This window comes from Lupinus angustifolius, chromosome LG03 (assembly GCF_001865875.1).
Source record: "Lupinus angustifolius cultivar Tanjil chromosome LG03, LupAngTanjil_v1.0, whole genome shotgun sequence".
In the NCBI taxonomy this organism is placed as follows: domain Eukaryota; kingdom Viridiplantae; phylum Streptophyta; class Magnoliopsida; order Fabales; family Fabaceae; genus Lupinus; species Lupinus angustifolius.
In genome coordinates this window covers 25,308,179-25,327,819 of record NC_032011.1, presented here as the reverse complement: position 1 = coordinate 25,327,819, position 19,641 = coordinate 25,308,179, and the positions used below count along the sequence as shown (strand labels likewise).

Sequence of the window (19,641 nt, the reverse complement as noted above, 5' to 3'; positions counted from 1 at the left end):
ATAATTGTAGGAAGGTATCATTTTTTTCTTTCCCAAAAAAACAATAGTCATATTCCAGCGATGAGTGAGAGTAGAATGGAGTTGAGTATGACATTAAGAAAGTAGGAAAAGAGAGGGGATATCTACATATTCCAGCGATGCACATATCAAATAAACCAATGACTCACCCATCAAACCATTTCAAACCCTTTTCAAGCTCTCTACAAACTTCATTGGCTCTTCCCAAACAGCCGTAGGAATTGTTTATCTCGTATTTTGTTATGGAAAACTAACACTACTAACAAAAAAATGGAAGAAAACAAACAAGTATTCACATATAAATTTAGGTAAAAATACCTCATGCTTCTCCAAACAATTTATGCTTTATTTGGTTAGAGACAAAAAAAAAACAAGAAGAGAGAAAGAAGTGAATAAGAGAGTGGAGAAAAAGAGGAGAAATAAAATACAACTTTATAATATTTGATATAAGAGATTATTATATTTTTCATATGTATGTATATTAAATGAATTAACTTCATTTTCTTAAAATTTATGCATAATGACACTAAATTGAGTGGATTTTTAAATTATACTTATATACTTTTCTAGATTTTTGTAAAAATCATTTTATTGACGTTTAATTTCTCGTAAGTTAAGTTAGTAACCAAACTAAGTGAACATGTTTGATTCAATTTATTTTTTGTGCCATGAAAGATCAATAGTGGTGGTGGAACCAACCAAATTATTTTATTTGGTTGAGCTAGCAATCTATCTCTAAAATTGAATCAAACTAAATTGAACCATTATATTCTTAACTATAAATTAAATAGAAAAAATCATATCCTCATGTGTCACCTTTTTTTCTTTCTATTATCTAAATTGTGAGAATTTACTATCATGATTGAAACAAAAAAAAAGCATTAGATATAATTTGAGGCATCCAACATAATGAAAGTATAATAAGAAATTAAATACCTTTATCAAAATACACTAAATTAATAAAAATAATTATAACAAATTAAAACATCTCTTGCTATGATAAATTTTTTATAAGCTTTGTTGATGAGTATTTTGGAGTAAATAATATTGTTTTTATTTTGATGGGTATATATAAAGTATAAAGTTGCAAGTTTAGTGGATGGAAAAAGTGAAGTTGGGTTAGGCCCAAAGAAATGGATTTGAATAAAGCGGGTCATTAAGAGAGAGAGAGAGAGAGAGAGAGTGTGTTGAGAAGAGAATCGAAGAGAATGGCGAGTGGTGGATTGATTCAGCGGTGTGGTGTAGCGGCTCGGTGGTTGGTGGCGGCGCCATCTGAAATAGGATCGGTACCAATATTGTGCGGACGTGGAGACAAGAAGACAAAGAAAGGGAAGAGATTCAAAGGATCATACGGAAACTCACGACCTAAGAGAGAGAAGATGATTGAACGCATCAAGGATAAGGTTGAAGTTCCTAGATCTACTCCTTGGCCTCTTCCTTTCAAACTCATTTGATTTTATATCTTCTTCTCTTTCAATTCCATTTCCTTCAACTTTATGCGCTTTTCATTTAGCTACTCGCATTCAATAATAATAGTAATACTTCATTGAAGAAAATATTAGATGTGAAATTTAAGTGTTTGAAGTTGGACTTATTTATGTCCTCATTCCTGAATGCTAGTTTATGTAAAATAGCATAGATATATTCAAATCAATGATTGCTTTCTCTGCTAGGATTAGTTGTTGATTCTGCTCTAAATGTATTTTGGGTAATCAGAACCAATTGAATAACGTAGCTGCAAATTAACAGGGGGACTTTTTGTATTAAACTCCGTTGAATTCACTCAAGACATTTTTTTAATTCACCTATTCGGTTCTTCTTCACTAAATCATGAACAATGATATCCCACTGATGCCATTTTTTGTGTTAAACTCCGTTATTTATACATTAAAATTTCAATATTATATATTGTATTATTTATTTTTATCTTTTTTATATACATATTTCCCCCTGAAAATACATATAAAAAATAAATGAGACGACAGGAGCCGAGCAATTAAAGCCTATGATTGACTTAGGAAAAGAATGACTACTCCAACTTTGATATTTTATTTAAACAAATCAAACTTGATGTTTTTTTTGACATGTTAAAAAAATCATAGGTATGAAATTATCACATAATTTGTTTAAAAGCTTCGACTTAAAGTTGATATTTAATATTTTAAAAGTGTGTTGATTTAAGATTTAACTTAACTGCTAATAATTCCATATTAAAAAGACCTTGCATTTGATCACTTAAATATAAGACCTTGCATTTGATCAATGAAATATAAGACCATGCATTTGATCAATGAAATATAAGACCTTGCATTTGATCAATGAAAGTACAGTCACCCATTCTTTCTTAAGAATTCAATCCCTAATCAAATTAGTCTTTTGATTGTTTGTGAACAATGAAGCATTGATACTTCAATATTTTCATGTATTTGTATTTATTATTGTTAATATCCGATATTTTATTGTTACATGTTTATAGAGTATCAAAGTTATTTAAAATAAATAAATTATAATTTTCATCCTTTCGAAATACACTTGAATACTTTTCTAGCACCTAGAAAGTGAGATAAAAATGTAATAATCAATGAAGTGTAAGAAGAAACATACATTCAATTTATAAGATGGAATTGTATAAAAACAAAAAAGACAGCATATGCATTACATAGAGAAAGAAGGAAAAAAATGCCCATATAATTATGACCAAGGATTAAACTAGTTTGAAATTATTCCTAGACAATAAACAATGATTTTTTATATGCATATGTTATAATGAATAATGCCACAGTCCGGTTGAACTCTGTAGTATAAAAAGGTATACAACTCTGTTTCATTAGGTGACGAGAACTGCCAACAAATTCAAGTCAAAATGAACAAACCACTCTACTTACATAATAACATTTTTTGGTGGTACAACAAAAATCATTCTTTAGTCCAACTACATGAGGTCGGAGTTTAGGTAGTCGATGACTAAAGTAAAACTTTATCAAATCTCAATAATATGGATAATGACGTGTTTAATGGGACAACAAAATCAGGAAAATCATTTCATGCTATAAATTAGTGCTAGCTCTGTACATAATAAATGTAGGGGCCTAATAGAGAGACGCTCTTCTACTTCTCCAAGAATATGATCTCCCTTGTGAACACTGAGGTGTGAAACTAAGCCCAAACATTCCCTTTAGAGCCTTACCCTGCTCTGAAAACTTTACTAACTTTGCCACGATTGCAGCACTCTCGGTGATGTGGTTCATATCTGTGTTACTCCATAGCCGGTAAGCCAGCTGCATCCTTCGACGCTTCGAATCCAATGGAATGTCCCACTTCTTGAACACACTTTTCCTCTCTTCACTAGATAGCCTTTTCTGCATAAGCTTAATAAGTGTCTCCCTCTCCCGGCGAAGAGCCTTCACACTGTTTCCCCCATAAAAATCGTATGTCAAAATCAGGTATACATGACCAAATAGCATATCTCAAAATAATGCACAAGCAATGAAATGACATGATTGTGACAACATTTAATCCATGTAGCTCACTACACCTAGTGAGAAAAGATTCGTTTGTTTTTGTTGTTATTGTAGTAAATACACAAGTAACAGAGAAAAGAGAGAACCTTGAAGTTAATGGGACTATCTGACCATCCTCCATTGAGTGATTTCCATTGAGAAAGGTTTCTTTGAGGAAAGATAGTCTTCTAAGCTCCACTTCCATGTAAATAGAGTCTGTTGGATCACCACTGAACAAAAGAAAGAAGTAGGTTCTGTGGACCAATGATACACTGCAGGTTTGCCATAGTTCAAATATCTCTTCCTGCAACTTTTTGAATTGCAAAGGCCATTCTATGGGAGGTGCCTCTAACTCTAACATCGGATTTACACCAACATCTCTTACATTCTTTCCAAACATATGCTGATCCTACAAGTTTGGCCAAAAGCATCACGTGTCAAGTTTTATAATGAAACATTACTTGAATAGTAAACACAAACTACAGGTTACACCTTATTCATGTAGCTACAAGTATCACTATGTCTTGATACAGTAGAAGTTCAACATTCTCCCACTATTGCTAATGACAAGGAAGAACTTCATGCAAGATATCGAGAAGGGGTAAAATAACAAAAATGACCACAATAAAACTACCTACTCTGAAGCCATAATTGTAAACAGTAGCCCAATATAACATAATCACATTTGTATAGACAAATGGTCAGTGTTGAATAATTAGCCCTTTTCAGAAAACAGTAAGCAGCATACGAATAATTTAAGACTTCAGATAAAATTAACAGACCTATCATTTTATTGCTTAAAATTTAAGATTCAAGAAGGCAGTTGAAATGATTCATTCATTCGCACCTGACCATCAACGAGCTGCTTCTCATACTCATGTTTGACCATTTCCTTCATCCCAGCAACAAAAGTTTGGATGCTAGTAATGTCTTCATTAGCAGATGTTCTAATACTGCTGGATTTTGAATCATCCACAGAAGATGCAGAACCATTCATTGACAATCTTGACGAAGCACCAACAGTTAATGGAAGGAACTTTCTCTGGAAACTGTCCTGTTTTCCAAGGAAGCCTTGTCCAAAACCATTGGGTGGAGTACTGAAACCAGTCATGTAATGTTCCCTACAGCTCCAGCTCCTTGTTAATTTAAGATTCCTAAAATTTGACATTGTTGATGATATGGCCTGTGGAGATTGCTCATCAGGGTAAGAACCTACAGAGGAATCAATACTCAATTGTACATCATTGAGTCTCTGCTCCAGCACACTGTATGTTGAATTGGCTTGGAATTGCCTGTCTTCCATTTCTTCATCCACAGGAGTCAATATTTCCTGACTTGTTACATTTTCTTCTCCAGATAATGGTAATACCAACACCCCATTGTCACTTGTTGATGGAACAGGATATTCTAACTCATCTCTACTAGATTCCTCCAATTCAACACATTGAACTTCTTTGCAGTATTCCTCTGGGTATTCTGCACAAGCAAAGGTTAACAGGTGAATAATGACTAGATCCAGTGCTGTTTTACTGTATAGTGGCATTATTTTTATCAGAGTATCATAATGTTTATGTTGGATCTGCAAACATAGGAGTGGGCACAAGTGACACCCAAAACAGATTGCTACATGATGCAAATAGGCCCAAGGTGTGGAAAGTCTATACTAGAAGGGGGGAAAGGGGGCATGTGCAAATGCTGAGGTCGGGGAGAGGAAAAGACAAAATGAGGGAGGATAATGTGATGCACACCTTTTCGGTTATGTAAAGGCAAGAGAGAGAAGGAGGGGGATATCTTTTGGTGAAATAGCTAATTCTGTTAAGAATGGATAGAGAGTATCTCTTTCTATTAGGAGCATTGCTCTGTGGCAATAGAACCTTCTATTGTAAATCTTTCTCAGTTTTCCTGCAATAATACATAATTCCCTGCCTTTCCTTCACAATTATGTTTCCCTATTTCTTTTCTACTTTGTTCTGTTGTTCAGATTCTTAACAGTTTAGTATTGGCAGAGGTGAAACGACTTACCCTCAGGAGTACTTTCACTATCTTCTTCTTCATTATAATGAGGATTGTTGAATTGTCTAATGCGGACATCAGAATGACCAGGATGATAAGTGCTTGATGATTCTGACACTGAATTATCATCTTCCCAGGTATCATCCTTTTCCTGCAAATTAACATGATTCTTAATGGCAGGCACAACAGTAATCGGAGAGGACGCAAAATTTAGGGGCAGAGTCTTATGTACATTATAGAATTTTCAGTAATTAGTAAAAATAAGCTACCTTTCCAGACTTCTGATAATTTCCAACCATGAGCAGTAAATCCTCAACCCGGGATTGAGCAAGATCGCGTTCCTTGATTAGCTCCCTGATCTCCTTCTCCATCTAAATAATCAAAACTTGTGTGATTATCTAAGGATTACAAAAAGGTGACATGCACAAGCTTGAAAGGCATACAACAATACAGCTATAACTAAGACATGAAATGAGAAATCTAATGCCAAATAAGACGCTACCGTTCTTAGCTATTTGGATGTATAAACTGGCTTGGGCATAAGTATTTTCATTAACAGAGTAACCAGGAAGAGAGTTTAATATATAAAAAATTCCTAAATATCTTTGAAGATCCAAATCTATCTAAACATGTCTACAACAATCAACACAAAGTGAATATCATATGAATTCAAACAGCAGATTTTGACCTTTTCTATTTGGTGATCTTTCTTTCTCAACATTGATGCATAATCACCATTGTTGGAAGGAGGGCCAGGAGTTCTCAGCTCACTCTCTAATCTTTCCACCTCCTTTTGCAGTTTATTGACCAAGGCCTTATCAGACATCACTACATTAACCTGTGCTTTAGTGGTCACTTCTTTCGCACAGCAAGCAAAAAGAAGTGTATTTCTAGTTTGCTCAACATGACTTTGTGCAGGGCTCAAAGTGCAAATGATAGCTGTTCTAGCATTGCCACCTAAGGACGGCTGCAGTATGCGTGTCAACTTAGAATCTCTGTAATTGATGTGTCCTTGTCTTCCCTTACTGCTTTCAAGAACATGATGTCAGTAAACAAAAACTGATTAGTTTTACACATGTACAGCTTAAGTCTAATCCCCATGTATTTTTACCTAAGCTTACGGATGACTGTGCTAAGAGTGAGTAAACTCCGGTTTATGTGACAACCTTCTTTCAATCTGGACCCAGCTGATAATGCCTGAGATGCACGCTCACTCCCAGCCAAATCAACAAAGTTCTGCAGAGAGATAATACAAAAATTGTTATAAAATCTACTAAAATTTTAATGTCCTGAACAAGAAGAAGAATTTTAACATGTAAACATACCACACTAGCTGCCAGGGTGGTTGAATTGCTTTTACCTAAGAATTCTCTGGCAGAACTTTCGATTGTCTGCAACCTTACAACTCCATTAACAAAGTCTACAAGTAAAATATATTAACAATGGTCTAAGCCAAAAAGGAGAAGACAAATACCAGTCTGATAATTTGGTGAGATCTAGAACTCCTGTCATTAAGGTATGTCTCTCCTACCTGTCTTTGTGCTGCAGGAATATCGTAGGCAATGTAAGCATACACACCAACCTATGTCAAGAAAATTACGCAAATTCCTTTACCTTCACAAAAAGATATGAGCTCTTTCAAATGCTCCCAGTCCCGTAGGGTCTCCTCCGTAAGTTTCTCCAAAATAGGTCCTTTCTGGCGGTGATGAGATATCATGAAACAATTCAATATACACACATATATATACACACACATATATGTATATATATAAGGCATTCACCTCAGGATCATCACGAAGCCTCAGTGGAGTGTTCTCAGAGCTGAGGAGGTCCCGAATAATTTCGTTGTAAATTTCAATTGCCGAGAACTTCAATACAAATGCTCTTTCTTCATGCTAAAAAAGTAACAGTAACCTTGTATTAGCAAGACTTGTAAAATTATAAACAAGAGTTCAATCAATAATTTCGTAGTCCAATTACCCTATTTATATAGTCAAAAATATCTGCTGCTGCATACTCAGTTATTCCATTCATTGTGTATGTCTTTCCACTACTTGTTTGCCCGTAAGCGAAAATACTTGCTGAAAGAATTTATACATGCTTATATCAGTAAAAGCCTTAAGGAGAATGAGTGAAACTGGAATGTGGATCATAAGAGATCGCCCACATTGAAATATGTACTTACAGTTAATTCCACCAACAACTGAAAGAGCAATTTCTTTGGGTCCTTCATCATATACCTGCTTTGTGCAACAGTCACCCCGGAATACTCTGTCTACAACCACAATTCAGAGCAATGATATCGTAATGATCTATCTTAAATCATGTTCATTGATAAAAGCATAATTCTACCATCTTTTCTACACTTGAAACTTGTTGATGTTAAGATCTGTATGATATGGATCAACTAAACCATAACCCATATTTGGAGATCCAAATTGTTGTGAATATAATTGATCAATTAAACATAAACATGTTCATACCAAAAGTGTAAGCACTTGGAAATGTGGAACCTTCACGAAGCGTGTTGCGGTACAAGATTGTAGTTTGATTGATGCATTCCCAAGCTGGAACTTCATTGACACTGATTTCTTTGTCATTCAAAGGTCTGAGCCTTAGCAACACTAAAATATTCTCTTCACGACCACTCACTCCTTGCATCTTCTCCCATTTCACTACCTCTTCCCCCGCAATAGCACCCATTTTTTCCAACTCAATATCCTATAACTTCAAAACAATGTTATTTAATGCTTTCCTAAGAATGGAATATATAGTTAAAGTAAAATACGTGGCAGTTAAGGAAATAAAATTACTAAGCCCTTAAAAAACAACAATCCATTAATGAATAGATATGCAATAAGAGAAAGAAGAAGGAATTAACCTTGAAAGAGAATAGATCTTACGGTTACTGTGTGTGTGTGTGTGAGAGAGAGAGAGAGAGAGAGAGAGAGAGAGAGAGAGCAAGGTGTGGAAAGTCTATACTAGAAGGGGGGAAAGGGGGCATGTGCAAATGCTGAGGTCGGGGAGAGGAAAAGACAAAATGAGGGAGGATAATGTGATGCACACCTTTTCGGTTATGTAAAGGCAAGAGAGAGAAGGAGGGGGATATCTTTTGGTGAAATAGCTAATTCTGTTAAGAATGGATAGAGAGTATCTCTTTCTATTAGGAGCATTGCTCTGTGGCAATAGAACCTTCTATTGTAAATCTTTCTCAGTTTTCCTGCAATAATACATAATTCCCTGCCTTTCCTTCACAATTATGTTTCCCTATTTCTTTTCTACTTTGTTCTGTTGTTCAGATTCTTAACAGTTTAGTATTGGCAGAGGTGAAACGACTTACCCTCAGGAGTACTTTCACTATCTTCTTCTTCATTATAATGAGGATTGTTGAATTGTCTAATGCGGACATCAGAATGACCAGGATGATAAGTGCTTGATGATTCTGACACTGAATTATCATCTTCCCAGGTATCATCCTTTTCCTGCAAATTAACATGATTCTTAATGGCAGGCACAACAGTAATCGGAGAGGACGCAAAATTTAGGGGCAGAGTCTTATGTACATTATAGAATTTTCAGTAATTAGTAAAAATAAGCTACCTTTCCAGACTTCTGATAATTTCCAACCATGAGCAGTAAATCCTCAACCCGGGATTGAGCAAGATCGCGTTCCTTGATTAGCTCCCTGATCTCCTTCTCCATCTAAATAATCAAAACTTGTGTGATTATCTAAGGATTACAAAAAGGTGACATGCACAAGCTTGAAAGGCATACAACAATACAGCTATAACTAAGACATGAAATGAGAAATCTAATGCCAAATAAGACGCTACCGTTCTTAGCTATTTGGATGTATAAACTGGCTTGGGCATAAGTATTTTCATTAACAGAGTAACCAGGAAGAGAGTTTAATATATAAAAAATTCCTAAATATCTTTGAAGATCCAAATCTATCTAAACATGTCTACAACAATCAACACAAAGTGAATATCATATGAATTCAAACAGCAGATTTTGACCTTTTCTATTTGGTGATCTTTCTTTCTCAACATTGATGCATAATCACCATTGTTGGAAGGAGGGCCAGGAGTTCTCAGCTCACTCTCTAATCTTTCCACCTCCTTTTGCAGTTTATTGACCAAGGCCTTATCAGACATCACTACATTAACCTGTGCTTTAGTGGTCACTTCTTTCGCACAGCAAGCAAAAAGAAGTGTATTTCTAGTTTGCTCAACATGACTTTGTGCAGGGCTCAAAGTGCAAATGATAGCTGTTCTAGCATTGCCACCTAAGGACGGCTGCAGTATGCGTGTCAACTTAGAATCTCTGTAATTGATGTGTCCTTGTCTTCCCTTACTGCTTTCAAGAACATGATGTCAGTAAACAAAAACTGATTAGTTTTACACATGTACAGCTTAAGTCTAATCCCCATGTATTTTTACCTAAGCTTACGGATGACTGTGCTAAGAGTGAGTAAACTCCGGTTTATGTGACAACCTTCTTTCAATCTGGACCCAGCTGATAATGCCTGAGATGCACGCTCACTCCCAGCCAAATCAACAAAGTTCTGCAGAGAGATAATACAAAAATTGTTATAAAATCTACTAAAATTTTAATGTCCTGAACAAGAAGAAGAATTTTAACATGTAAACATACCACACTAGCTGCCAGGGTGGTTGAATTGCTTTTACCTAAGAATTCTCTGGCAGAACTTTCGATTGTCTGCAACCTTACAACTCCATTAACAAAGTCTACAAGTAAAATATATTAACAATGGTCTAAGCCAAAAAGGAGAAGACAAATACCAGTCTGATAATTTGGTGAGATCTAGAACTCCTGTCATTAAGGTATGTCTCTCCTACCTGTCTTTGTGCTGCAGGAATATCGTAGGCAATGTAAGCATACACACCAACCTATGTCAAGAAAATTACGCAAATTCCTTTACCTTCACAAAAAGATATGAGCTCTTTCAAATGCTCCCAGTCCCGTAGGGTCTCCTCCGTAAGTTTCTCCAAAATAGGTCCTTTCTGGCGGTGATGAGATATCATGAAACAATTCAATATACACACATATATATACACACACATATATGTATATATATAAGGCATTCACCTCAGGATCATCACGAAGCCTCAGTGGAGTGTTCTCAGAGCTGAGGAGGTCCCGAATAATTTCGTTGTAAATTTCAATTGCCGAGAACTTCAATACAAATGCTCTTTCTTCATGCTAAAAAAGTAACAGTAACCTTGTATTAGCAAGACTTGTAAAATTATAAACAAGAGTTCAATCAATAATTTCGTAGTCCAATTACCCTATTTATATAGTCAAAAATATCTGCTGCTGCATACTCAGTTATTCCATTCATTGTGTATGTCTTTCCACTACTTGTTTGCCCGTAAGCGAAAATACTTGCTGAAAGAATTTATACATGCTTATATCAGTAAAAGCCTTAAGGAGAATGAGTGAAACTGGAATGTGGATCATAAGAGATCGCCCACATTGAAATATGTACTTACAGTTAATTCCACCAACAACTGAAAGAGCAATTTCTTTGGGTCCTTCATCATATACCTGCTTTGTGCAACAGTCACCCCGGAATACTCTGTCTACAACCACAATTCAGAGCAATGATATCGTAATGATCTATCTTAAATCATGTTCATTGATAAAAGCATAATTCTACCATCTTTTCTACACTTGAAACTTGTTGATGTTAAGATCTGTATGATATGGATCAACTAAACCATAACCCATATTTGGAGATCCAAATTGTTGTGAATATAATTGATCAATTAAACATAAACATGTTCATACCAAAAGTGTAAGCACTTGGAAATGTGGAACCTTCACGAAGCGTGTTGCGGTACAAGATTGTAGTTTGATTGATGCATTCCCAAGCTGGAACTTCATTGACACTGATTTCTTTGTCATTCAAAGGTCTGAGCCTTAGCAACACTAAAATATTCTCTTCACGACCACTCACTCCTTGCATCTTCTCCCATTTCACTACCTCTTCCCCCGCAATAGCACCCATTTTTTCCAACTCAATATCCTATAACTTCAAAACAATGTTATTTAATGCTTTCCTAAGAATGGAATATATAGTTAAAGTAAAATACGTGGCAGTTAAGGAAATAAAATTACTAAGCCCTTAAAAAACAACAATCCATTAATGAATAGATATGCAATAAGAGAAAGAAGAAGGAATTAACCTTGAAAGAGAATAGATCTTACGGTTACTGTGTGTGTGTGTGTGAGAGAGAGAGAGAGAGAGAGAGAGAGAGAGAGAGAGATTTGTGTTGTGTGTTGTGTGTTGTGAGATCCTTGAGTCTGGGCCTTGGGGTAGTTGCAACGGCTAGCCCCTCTTATGAGAGTCTCTGAAATTAACTTGCACTCTTTTTGAAGTCCATTAATAATACCTTTTTTTACTTTGAAAATAATCATTCAAAAACTTAGGTATGCGGTATGCCCCACATGCTCAACTTCCTATAACCATTTAACCCATTCTTATCTAATACAAATGAGACCTTAACATCTGTATTCATATTTGAACTCATAAGCATTAAGCCAATTCCTTATCAATTTTACATCAAAAAAGCTAATCATTTCTATGAATGTTAAAATAGGGAAAAGAAGAAAGGTGTGAATCACGTGATGGAAGATGGAAGATGGAAGATGGAAAGAAAGAAAGAAAGAAAGAAAGAAAGAAAGAAAGAAAGAAAGAGTATTTATCTGCTCCTCTTTTTGGTCTCTCACCTTATCTACCAACCTTTGGAATTAATCACAGTTCAATGTTGCCGTCCAAATTTACATAACTCTTTTACATATTATCTCACGCATCACAACTCGCTTGTTTTTGTATCATACTAAAACTATATATAATATAAAACCGAAACTTATTCTATTAACAACTTTCTTCCACTTCATCAAATGGACAAGAACAATATAATATCTCTTACCGCAAATATTAATTACGTCCACAAAATAAGATCATTAACAAATATACTCATCAAGCTAAGGAAACAATGCAGTCCCTTTCTAAAAAATGTCATTAATATGTCTTTTTCCTTTTACAAAAGACTTGTGCAGTACAGTTTACAGTGCAGCAATTAATTAATTAGATACTAATTACAAAAGCGCCTTTATTTATCGGGTACATATTTGCTATTTCACACATTGTGTTACTCCATATGCCATGAGTATATGATTATTCATGTTTGCCTTATGCATAGTAGTGTTATAGAGATGTAATCAGGGCATTGAATTAAGTCGTATATCACATCTTAATAACTTAGCAACAGTGTAACAAAACATAAATTAACTTAACTACTTTATTTATAAATAAAAATGTACTGCAGTTTTTGTGAAGAGCCTCGTCATCTGTCAACTCATTGGTTTTGTTGAATCAAGATTCAATGCTATATATACATTATACAGACACCTCTTTTATTATTGTTTTCACAATTAATATTTCTTATGAGTTGTCATTATGTTTAATTTTTTTTTCTTCACTCTTTGTCAATTACTGTCCAATTTAGACACAGTTTCGTATTCTCTATCTTATATCTTCCTAATTATCCTCTTACCATTTAATAAAGTGAAATTTAAATAAAAATATGGAAGGATAGGTTTGAAATTTAGCTTCTAGAAAAATATTTGAATTATAAGAATTGTCGATATATTTCATTTTTGTAACTAGTACATTCAATATATTATTTATCATTCATTTTTATACTATCAATATATAGAAAATAAAAGAAGGCATCCCTAATTGGTGGCATGATTTAAGTGATAGTAGCTGCCGACAAATGTAAAATATGAGAATGCAAAAGGTCAAACAGTTGATACGAGAATCCTTCAAATCAATTTTGGGGTTAGAATTCACTATACTCATAATTTCACTGCATATATAGCATCTCAATCATTATTTAAAATGCTATTTTAAGGATTAAACGTTGAAGAAAAAGTTTATTCATAAAATATTCAAATTATGTTGTACAAAAGATTAATAAAATATTCCAATTATGTTGCATTAGTTACTTTCAAATTTAATACTATCATAAATTTTGTAGCTGTTCTTGTTTCTAGTCGCTTTGCACGAATAGTTCATTCAGTTGGTGTAGTAATTTAAAGAATTGACCTTCTACCAGCAACCATATATTCCAACAACATGTTAATGCAAAGTTTAATTACCAATTAAGTTTGGGTCCATGATTGATGGGGTTCACCCCTCTAATATTAGATTATTGGATATAATAAATGGTTGAGATTATTAAACTCATTCAAATAAATCTCTGTTAGAATTAATTTGGATTAGATTCATCCATAGTAAATTCTAAAGTGGAAGCTGCTCATTAAAAAAAATTGAATGATTGAACACCCTTACAATAGCACATGCAAAAGTGTTGGGAGATGCTGAAGAAAAAGTAAAAGTTAGACATAGTGAGAGTAAAGAGACTTTGATAAAAGATGAGTTCCAAGTTTGTTTGGGTAAATTATGTTATATCTTGATGCTTTTTCTGAAATGCCATGTGAATTGGGTGTTGCAGTCTTTTTGGCCTACATGCTCCCTTATATCTTATTAGAGACATTGTAATAAGTTAATTTGTGTGGTTTAATTAATTACCCTTTTGGCCTTTATTTATACACTAACATAAGTAAGGATTGCTTTTCAATTAAACTATTATGTTTGATTCTCATAGTCACATTTGGAGACATCAACTAATTCCTCCAACAAACTCTGATTTTGGTTATTGTCCTTTTTTTCCTTTGCAAAACACATGTACTCTGCAAAATACAATTGTATTTTTCAATGATTCAAACTTGAGTCTTCTCGTAAAGAAAAGAAAAGGAGAGGAATAACAATTAAAGGTAGAAGAAAGGAATCTCTACTCTCTAGTGTCAATGGTGAAATGCACAAGAAGAGAAAAGACTTGCCTCCTATTTTACCAAAAAAAGAAAGAAGAAAATATTTAACTACTATGGGTTTGATCAAAAAAATTATAAAAACAAGTTGGGTCTTTGGTAGGTCTTAATTGGGCCTTTAAATTTCCATAAGCCCATTCCGTAGGAAACTGTTAACTGCTAATGTCCATATACCCTGGTCTTATGGATTTCTCTGTTCCTCAACTCAAAAGTATCATTATCTTATGTTAGACTTAGAGCAGCCCAGCCTTTATCTATTAATGATTGATTTACAAGTTACATGTGTCACTTTCTTGTATTCTTGTGGGTAGGAGGATATGACATTACTCTATGGTGGGGTTATGTTGCATCTCACAACAGAAGCTGGATCCTCACTTCACATGCGGTAATGGTAAATAGATGGATATGGAAAGAGGTTAGGCTCAAGCCTGGTACTCCTCTCACCTTGGAGGGGAAGGGGAACACATGTTTCTATTAATTCAACAACAATAACAAAGAATGCTTTATAAAGTGTCATAATTAATGACTACAGCATTCACCAACCAAGGGAAGCTAACAAATATTTCAGATCTCTATATATATATATTGTCAAAGTTCATGATACCAATTAATATGAGTTGGTAGAAAAATAAAGTTGGGCTTTTGGTGGTTGAAATACTAATCACTCTCCAACTGCTACACAAATTGTCTCATATAACTAGGAGGAGTAAATGCTATCTACTTTTTTACATAAATCCTTCCTACATTTTCCATTTACGCCAATATTAAATTAAATCACCTATAGCACATTATTATGCTACCTCAGTACCTCGTACATCTGATCTATTACAGTTTATAAGTTCAAGCAACACTGTACTTAGGTGTGTTTATCAACAAACCAGTGCATCAATTGAGATTTTGGTGTAACATAATGTATTATATATAATTGGTTCAATTTTTTAAGATAATAATAACAATTAAATCTTAATTCATTTAAGTGATGAGCAGAAAGGCACCCCAGTGTCTAATGGGGAATGTAGAGGATAGACTACATAACCTTACCCAATAAGAAAAGAGACGATTTTCAGAATTTAATCTCATAACCTCTCGGTCACCATGCATCAACCTTGCATTAGGCTCACCCACTTTGTCTGATTTTTAAGAAGGAAGACAACGTTTTCAATCATCTAGCTTTGCCCAAATCATGGTTCCTGAGTTCCAGACCTGAAACCAAACTCGCTGTATGTTTAATTTAATTGAACAAAAGGGTACAATTGTGTGGAAATGTCACTTGAGAACCACTCTGTATTTATCATAATATTTGTTGTATAATATGTGAACAATCTGTAAAATCATTTTTCCCTTCTAATTATTAGTTATATATTGTGGATAGTTAAATCAATTGACTGATAAGAAGGATAAGAAATATCTTGAATTAAGATCTTAACACACTTTAAGTAATCAAATATAGAAGTACTCTTACTCATTTTATACTTAAATTCACAAAGCTCCTCCACTCTTAGTCAGAATACATTACATGATGACACACAACGTGTTGAGAGATGTTTGAACAAATGTAGTATAATTGAAAACACACAACAAAATTAGATTTTATTACTAACTGTAAGATAGTTAACAAACATCACAACAAGACAATCTCACTCCTTTTCTTGACAAAATCGAGAAATAAACATACACCTTGTAGTTGTAGTGATAATGTAATTGAAGTCTCAGGAGCAGTGTTGGTGACTCCAGACTCTAATAGTATTCCTATATATTCAAACACAACCAAGCCTCTTCCCTCTTGTTTTTCTCAAGATGAGAGACTTAATTTCTCGTATATCCTTTTATTTACAAAGGAAAAGGGGAACACGGATATTTTCATACTTATGCATAGTATCTTGTTAAGGATTAGGATTAGCAACAAAGTATGCTAAAACCCCAACAAATGGTGCATTAATATATGTGGTAGGCTCAGACTTTCTAAAATCAGCTCTATCATCCTCATAAACATCATCTTCTCCGGGTCCTCCAACAATTGCTCCTACAAGAACATTAGGATTAGGATCGGTCGAATTGAAGTAAACTGAACCTTCTTTGCACGCAATAAACTGAGGATGATCTTTGATGGAAGGTAAAGAGGAGCCACGGTGATGAATACGTTGCGGATAATTGTTACCATAGCCAACCATGTAGGATAAATTCAATGGGTTATCCCCCAGAATATAATCAACTTGCTTCTTAGCACGTTGGCGAAGTGTTTGTGCGCTAACATAGACATTACCACAATTGATGGTTTGTGACGTGCGAGACAAGTAATTAGCATACACCAACTGAAGGAAAGTGATGACAGTTGCATGTTGTAAATTGCTTCCACCAGGCCTGTATATGAGTCCACCAGGAGTGTATTCTATGTGTGAACTTGATGTTTCGGGTATAAGTGTGCATAGGAAGCTCTCTGCTGAGGACTTGTACGATTCAAGAGAGTCTATATTTCCTTCTAAGACTTCCTAAAATCATTGGTAAATTTTGTTAGAAAAATAAAAATATGCACCATTCTGCTGATGATGTGTATATATATTGATGAACAAAATTAAATGGTGAGAGTGACCTTGGAGACAAGAACATTAAGGCCAGCATGCTTGTTGTCCCAACCAAATTCATTGATGTTGTCATCAGCACCCAACGTTTTACCATTGCTTTGAATGTAATCAAGAAAATCATCACCATGCGTCGCCCTCCTTAGCCATGCAGCTCCCCATAACAATTCATCCTATAATAATATGGCAACAATGGACATTATATTTCAAAATCTAATAAGACATTAATTGCATAACTATCCTTGATTCTATATATTACTATTACTATTACTATTGTATATATATTATATAGCAGCTTTGGTTGTTGACAAATAAATACCTGATAGCCATCAAAATCACAATAAAATGGGCAGACACCATCTCTAACATCAGCATTGTCGCTATAGGCACCTCTGTAGCTATCAGCAAATTGAAATGCTTTAACTGCATTTCGTAGCAATGTCTCTGAATAGCCAGGGTCTGATGACCGGAATGCCATGGATGAAGCTGCTAGAGCCGCCGCGGTTTCACCCGCGACATCAGAAGCTGGGTTTGGTGCATCAACAGCGTACACTTTCCTGCTTGTGTCCATGTCTTCTGGCCTCTCCCAACAGTTGTGGTCTGAGATTGGATCACCCACCTATATATATATATACAGTTATACACCCTCCATTGCATTTATTAGATATCACACAAATTCTCTCCAATACTAAAATGTTAAGTATTACAAAATAAAAACAAACAAAAATTATATTTTTCTCCTTTCATATATAAAGAAATAATAATAAATACCACTGAAAATAGAAGGGGTAAAAACAAGTACTAGATAAGAACAAAATGTTTTTTTGTGTGAATAAAATAGTACATTTTATTAAGTGGAAGGTGAATACACTGCCATCCTTGGAGCGTTTGTAACGTATATTCATTCGGATTAAGGACATATTATATGCTTATGAAAATCACGGACTGTCAGTGCATAATTAAATAACTAAATCATGAAATTGTTAAAAATATCAGTATCGATGGGACACGAGTTAACAAAAAGTATCACATGCTTCTGTTATATTCACTCCATGGTCACGAATTTTGACTATATTTTTTAGTTTACGGAAAAGAATAATAATAAATATAGATATACAAACTAATCAATGAACAATGATAGGTCTCATCAGATATAATACATGTATGTGTGGATAATGTCGTAGTGGTCCATTAATCTCAAAAATAAAAACAAGTTATCAGAAGGAGTAAAGGAATTTACTTAATTTCAAGCAAACTCATAAAAATGCGTTAGCATAAATTCAAGGAAAACCATTAAAATGCGTTTCATGTCTGGATCAGAATGATGATTATTATTTTGTAACGAAAATGTGAAATGACATCATGTTAATAATTAAAGTAGCAAGTAAAGAACGTGATGTAGCAAAATTACATTTTATTGATGGTATTGTATTTGAAGGCTAGTAATAAAAAAAGGGGGAACATTGAAGAGAGTCACGAAAGAGAGAGTGAGCATGTGACTTTGTTTACCAGTCAAAACACGAGTCCAAAGTTTAAGCATGCTATCCATTCCTCTCTTTTATTTTTCCATACAACCCATCATCATAACTATATTTATCCCAACCGATTTATGAATGTAATATTTATATATTACAAGGGCAAAGATTTATATACAATTATTATATTATTCACTTTCAATTAATACAAAAAAGATTGTAAATCGAATCAATTAATAGACATCACACTTTAAAAATATGCATATAAAAGGAAAACCAAGAGACCTGAAAATAAATTGGTATCAAAATGAGTAGGAGAATCACTCTCTCCCAAATGATGTCTCACTTCATCATATTGTTAATTAGAGTGTTCCATTAATAAAGAATAGGAGTGAATGAAAAAGAAGAGTAACCTGAACGTAAATGCGGTTAGGTTGAGAAATGGTTTTGAGCAAATAATCAGAACTCCAACGAATTGCAACCAACGTGTTCCTAAGTTCTTGAGAAGGCATCATATCTCCAAATTCAATCACACTCCACGCCAACATTGTGGTCGTGAATGCCATCGGAAAACCGAATTTGACGTTATCTCCGGCGTCATAGTAACCGCCGGTGAGGTCCATGTTATAGGTCCAACCATCACTAAGACCAGAATTTCGTCGCCATTTCTGCCTCTGTTCCTCTGGTAGAAAACCCGAACGTTGCCCCTCGAAGAATAGAATCGCCTTCGACAATGCCTCATTGTAATCATGTGCGGTTGCTGAAACCAGCAACATAGAAAGGAAGAAGAAGAAGAAAAAAAAGATTAAATTGAATTTGGGAAATGCCATTACTATTATTATTATTATTACCTGTGAGGAGTGGTTTGTATATTGAGGATTTATTTATAAAGAGAGTGTGTCACGGGCTAAGAGACTTGAAAGCCAAGTTTGAGAGATAAAACAAACACAGTACTAACATATGAGACAATAATATCAAATAATATCTAACTTTATTTTTCTAAAAGTTATTTCTTAACTCAGTTTCTTCATACAAGTATCAACGTGGAGTTTAATTTAATTATCCTCCTCATTAATTATTCTAATAAATTAAAGTTAGATTTTAATTATGAGTCTCTATACGTAGTTCACT

General features: G+C 34.3%; 2 protein-coding genes across 4 annotated transcripts; both read right to left on the bottom strand.

Moving 5' to 3' along the window:
• LOC109344053 (kinesin-like protein KIN-7E) lies at positions 2,821-11,758 on the bottom strand. 3 transcript variants are annotated; one of them, XM_019582654.1, is made up of 15 exons: positions 11,744-11,758; positions 11,346-11,583; positions 11,048-11,137; positions 10,843-10,943; positions 10,644-10,757; positions 10,477-10,558; positions 10,337-10,404; positions 10,188-10,253; positions 9,974-10,098; positions 9,551-9,887; positions 9,132-9,233; positions 8,872-9,013; positions 4,366-4,994; positions 3,626-3,927; positions 2,821-3,426 (listed from the first exon to the last, which is right to left on the bottom strand). In XM_019582654.1, exons 2-15 carry the CDS (start codon positions 11,563-11,565, stop codon positions 3,108-3,110), a joined length of 2,697 nt encoding a protein of 898 aa, XP_019438199.1. In that variant the 5' UTR covers positions 11,566-11,583; positions 11,744-11,758; the 3' UTR covers positions 2,821-3,107. The 3 variants fall into 3 exon arrangements, with proteins under 3 accessions (XP_019438199.1, XP_019438198.1, XP_019438197.1); XM_019582652.1 differs by lacking the exons at positions 8,872-9,013; positions 9,132-9,233; positions 9,551-9,887; ... (7 more) ...; positions 11,346-11,583; positions 11,744-11,758 and adding exons at positions 5,541-5,682; positions 5,801-5,902; positions 6,220-6,556; ... (7 more) ...; positions 8,015-8,252; positions 8,413-8,428 and having other exon boundaries at positions 3,108-3,426; XM_019582653.1 differs by lacking the exons at positions 8,872-9,013; positions 9,132-9,233; positions 9,551-9,887; ... (7 more) ...; positions 11,346-11,583; positions 11,744-11,758 and adding exons at positions 5,541-5,682; positions 5,801-5,902; positions 6,220-6,556; ... (6 more) ...; positions 7,717-7,806; positions 8,015-8,234.
• LOC109344052 (endoglucanase 24-like) lies at positions 16,019-19,380 on the bottom strand. The gene is made up of 4 exons (XM_019582651.1): positions 18,924-19,380; positions 17,355-17,654; positions 17,047-17,208; positions 16,019-16,945 (listed from the first exon to the last, which is right to left on the bottom strand). Exons 1-4 carry the CDS (start codon positions 19,338-19,340, stop codon positions 16,340-16,342), a joined length of 1,485 nt encoding a protein of 494 aa, XP_019438196.1. The 5' UTR covers positions 19,341-19,380; the 3' UTR covers positions 16,019-16,339.

What these genes read in the sequence shown, in the direction of transcription:
- LOC109344052 (XM_019582651.1), bottom strand. Translation starts at nt 19,340, where the DNA reads ATGGCATTTCCCAAATTCAATTTAATCTTTTTTTTCTTCTTCTTCTTC. An exon ending in CTAACCGCATTTACGTTCAG is followed by an intron (nt 17,655 to 18,923) that starts GTTACTCTTCTT and finishes ATATATATATAG; the next exon opens with GTGGGTGATCCAATCTCAGA. An exon ending in GTGATTTTGATGGCTATCAG is followed by an intron (nt 17,209 to 17,354) that starts GTATTTATTTGT and finishes ATATTATTATAG; the next exon opens with GATGAATTGTTATGGGGAGC.
- LOC109344053 (XM_019582654.1), bottom strand. Translation starts at nt 11,565, where the DNA reads ATGGGTGCTATTGCGGGGGAAGAGGTAGTGAAATGGGAGAAGATGCAA. An exon ending in TTTTTGACTATATAAATAGG is followed by an intron (nt 10,758 to 10,842) that starts GTAATTGGACTA and finishes TTACTTTTTTAG; the next exon opens with CATGAAGAAAGAGCATTTGT. An exon ending in CTCACCAAATTATCAGACTG is followed by an intron (nt 10,254 to 10,336) that starts GTATTTGTCTTC and finishes GTAAGGTTGCAG; the next exon opens with ACAATCGAAAGTTCTGCCAG.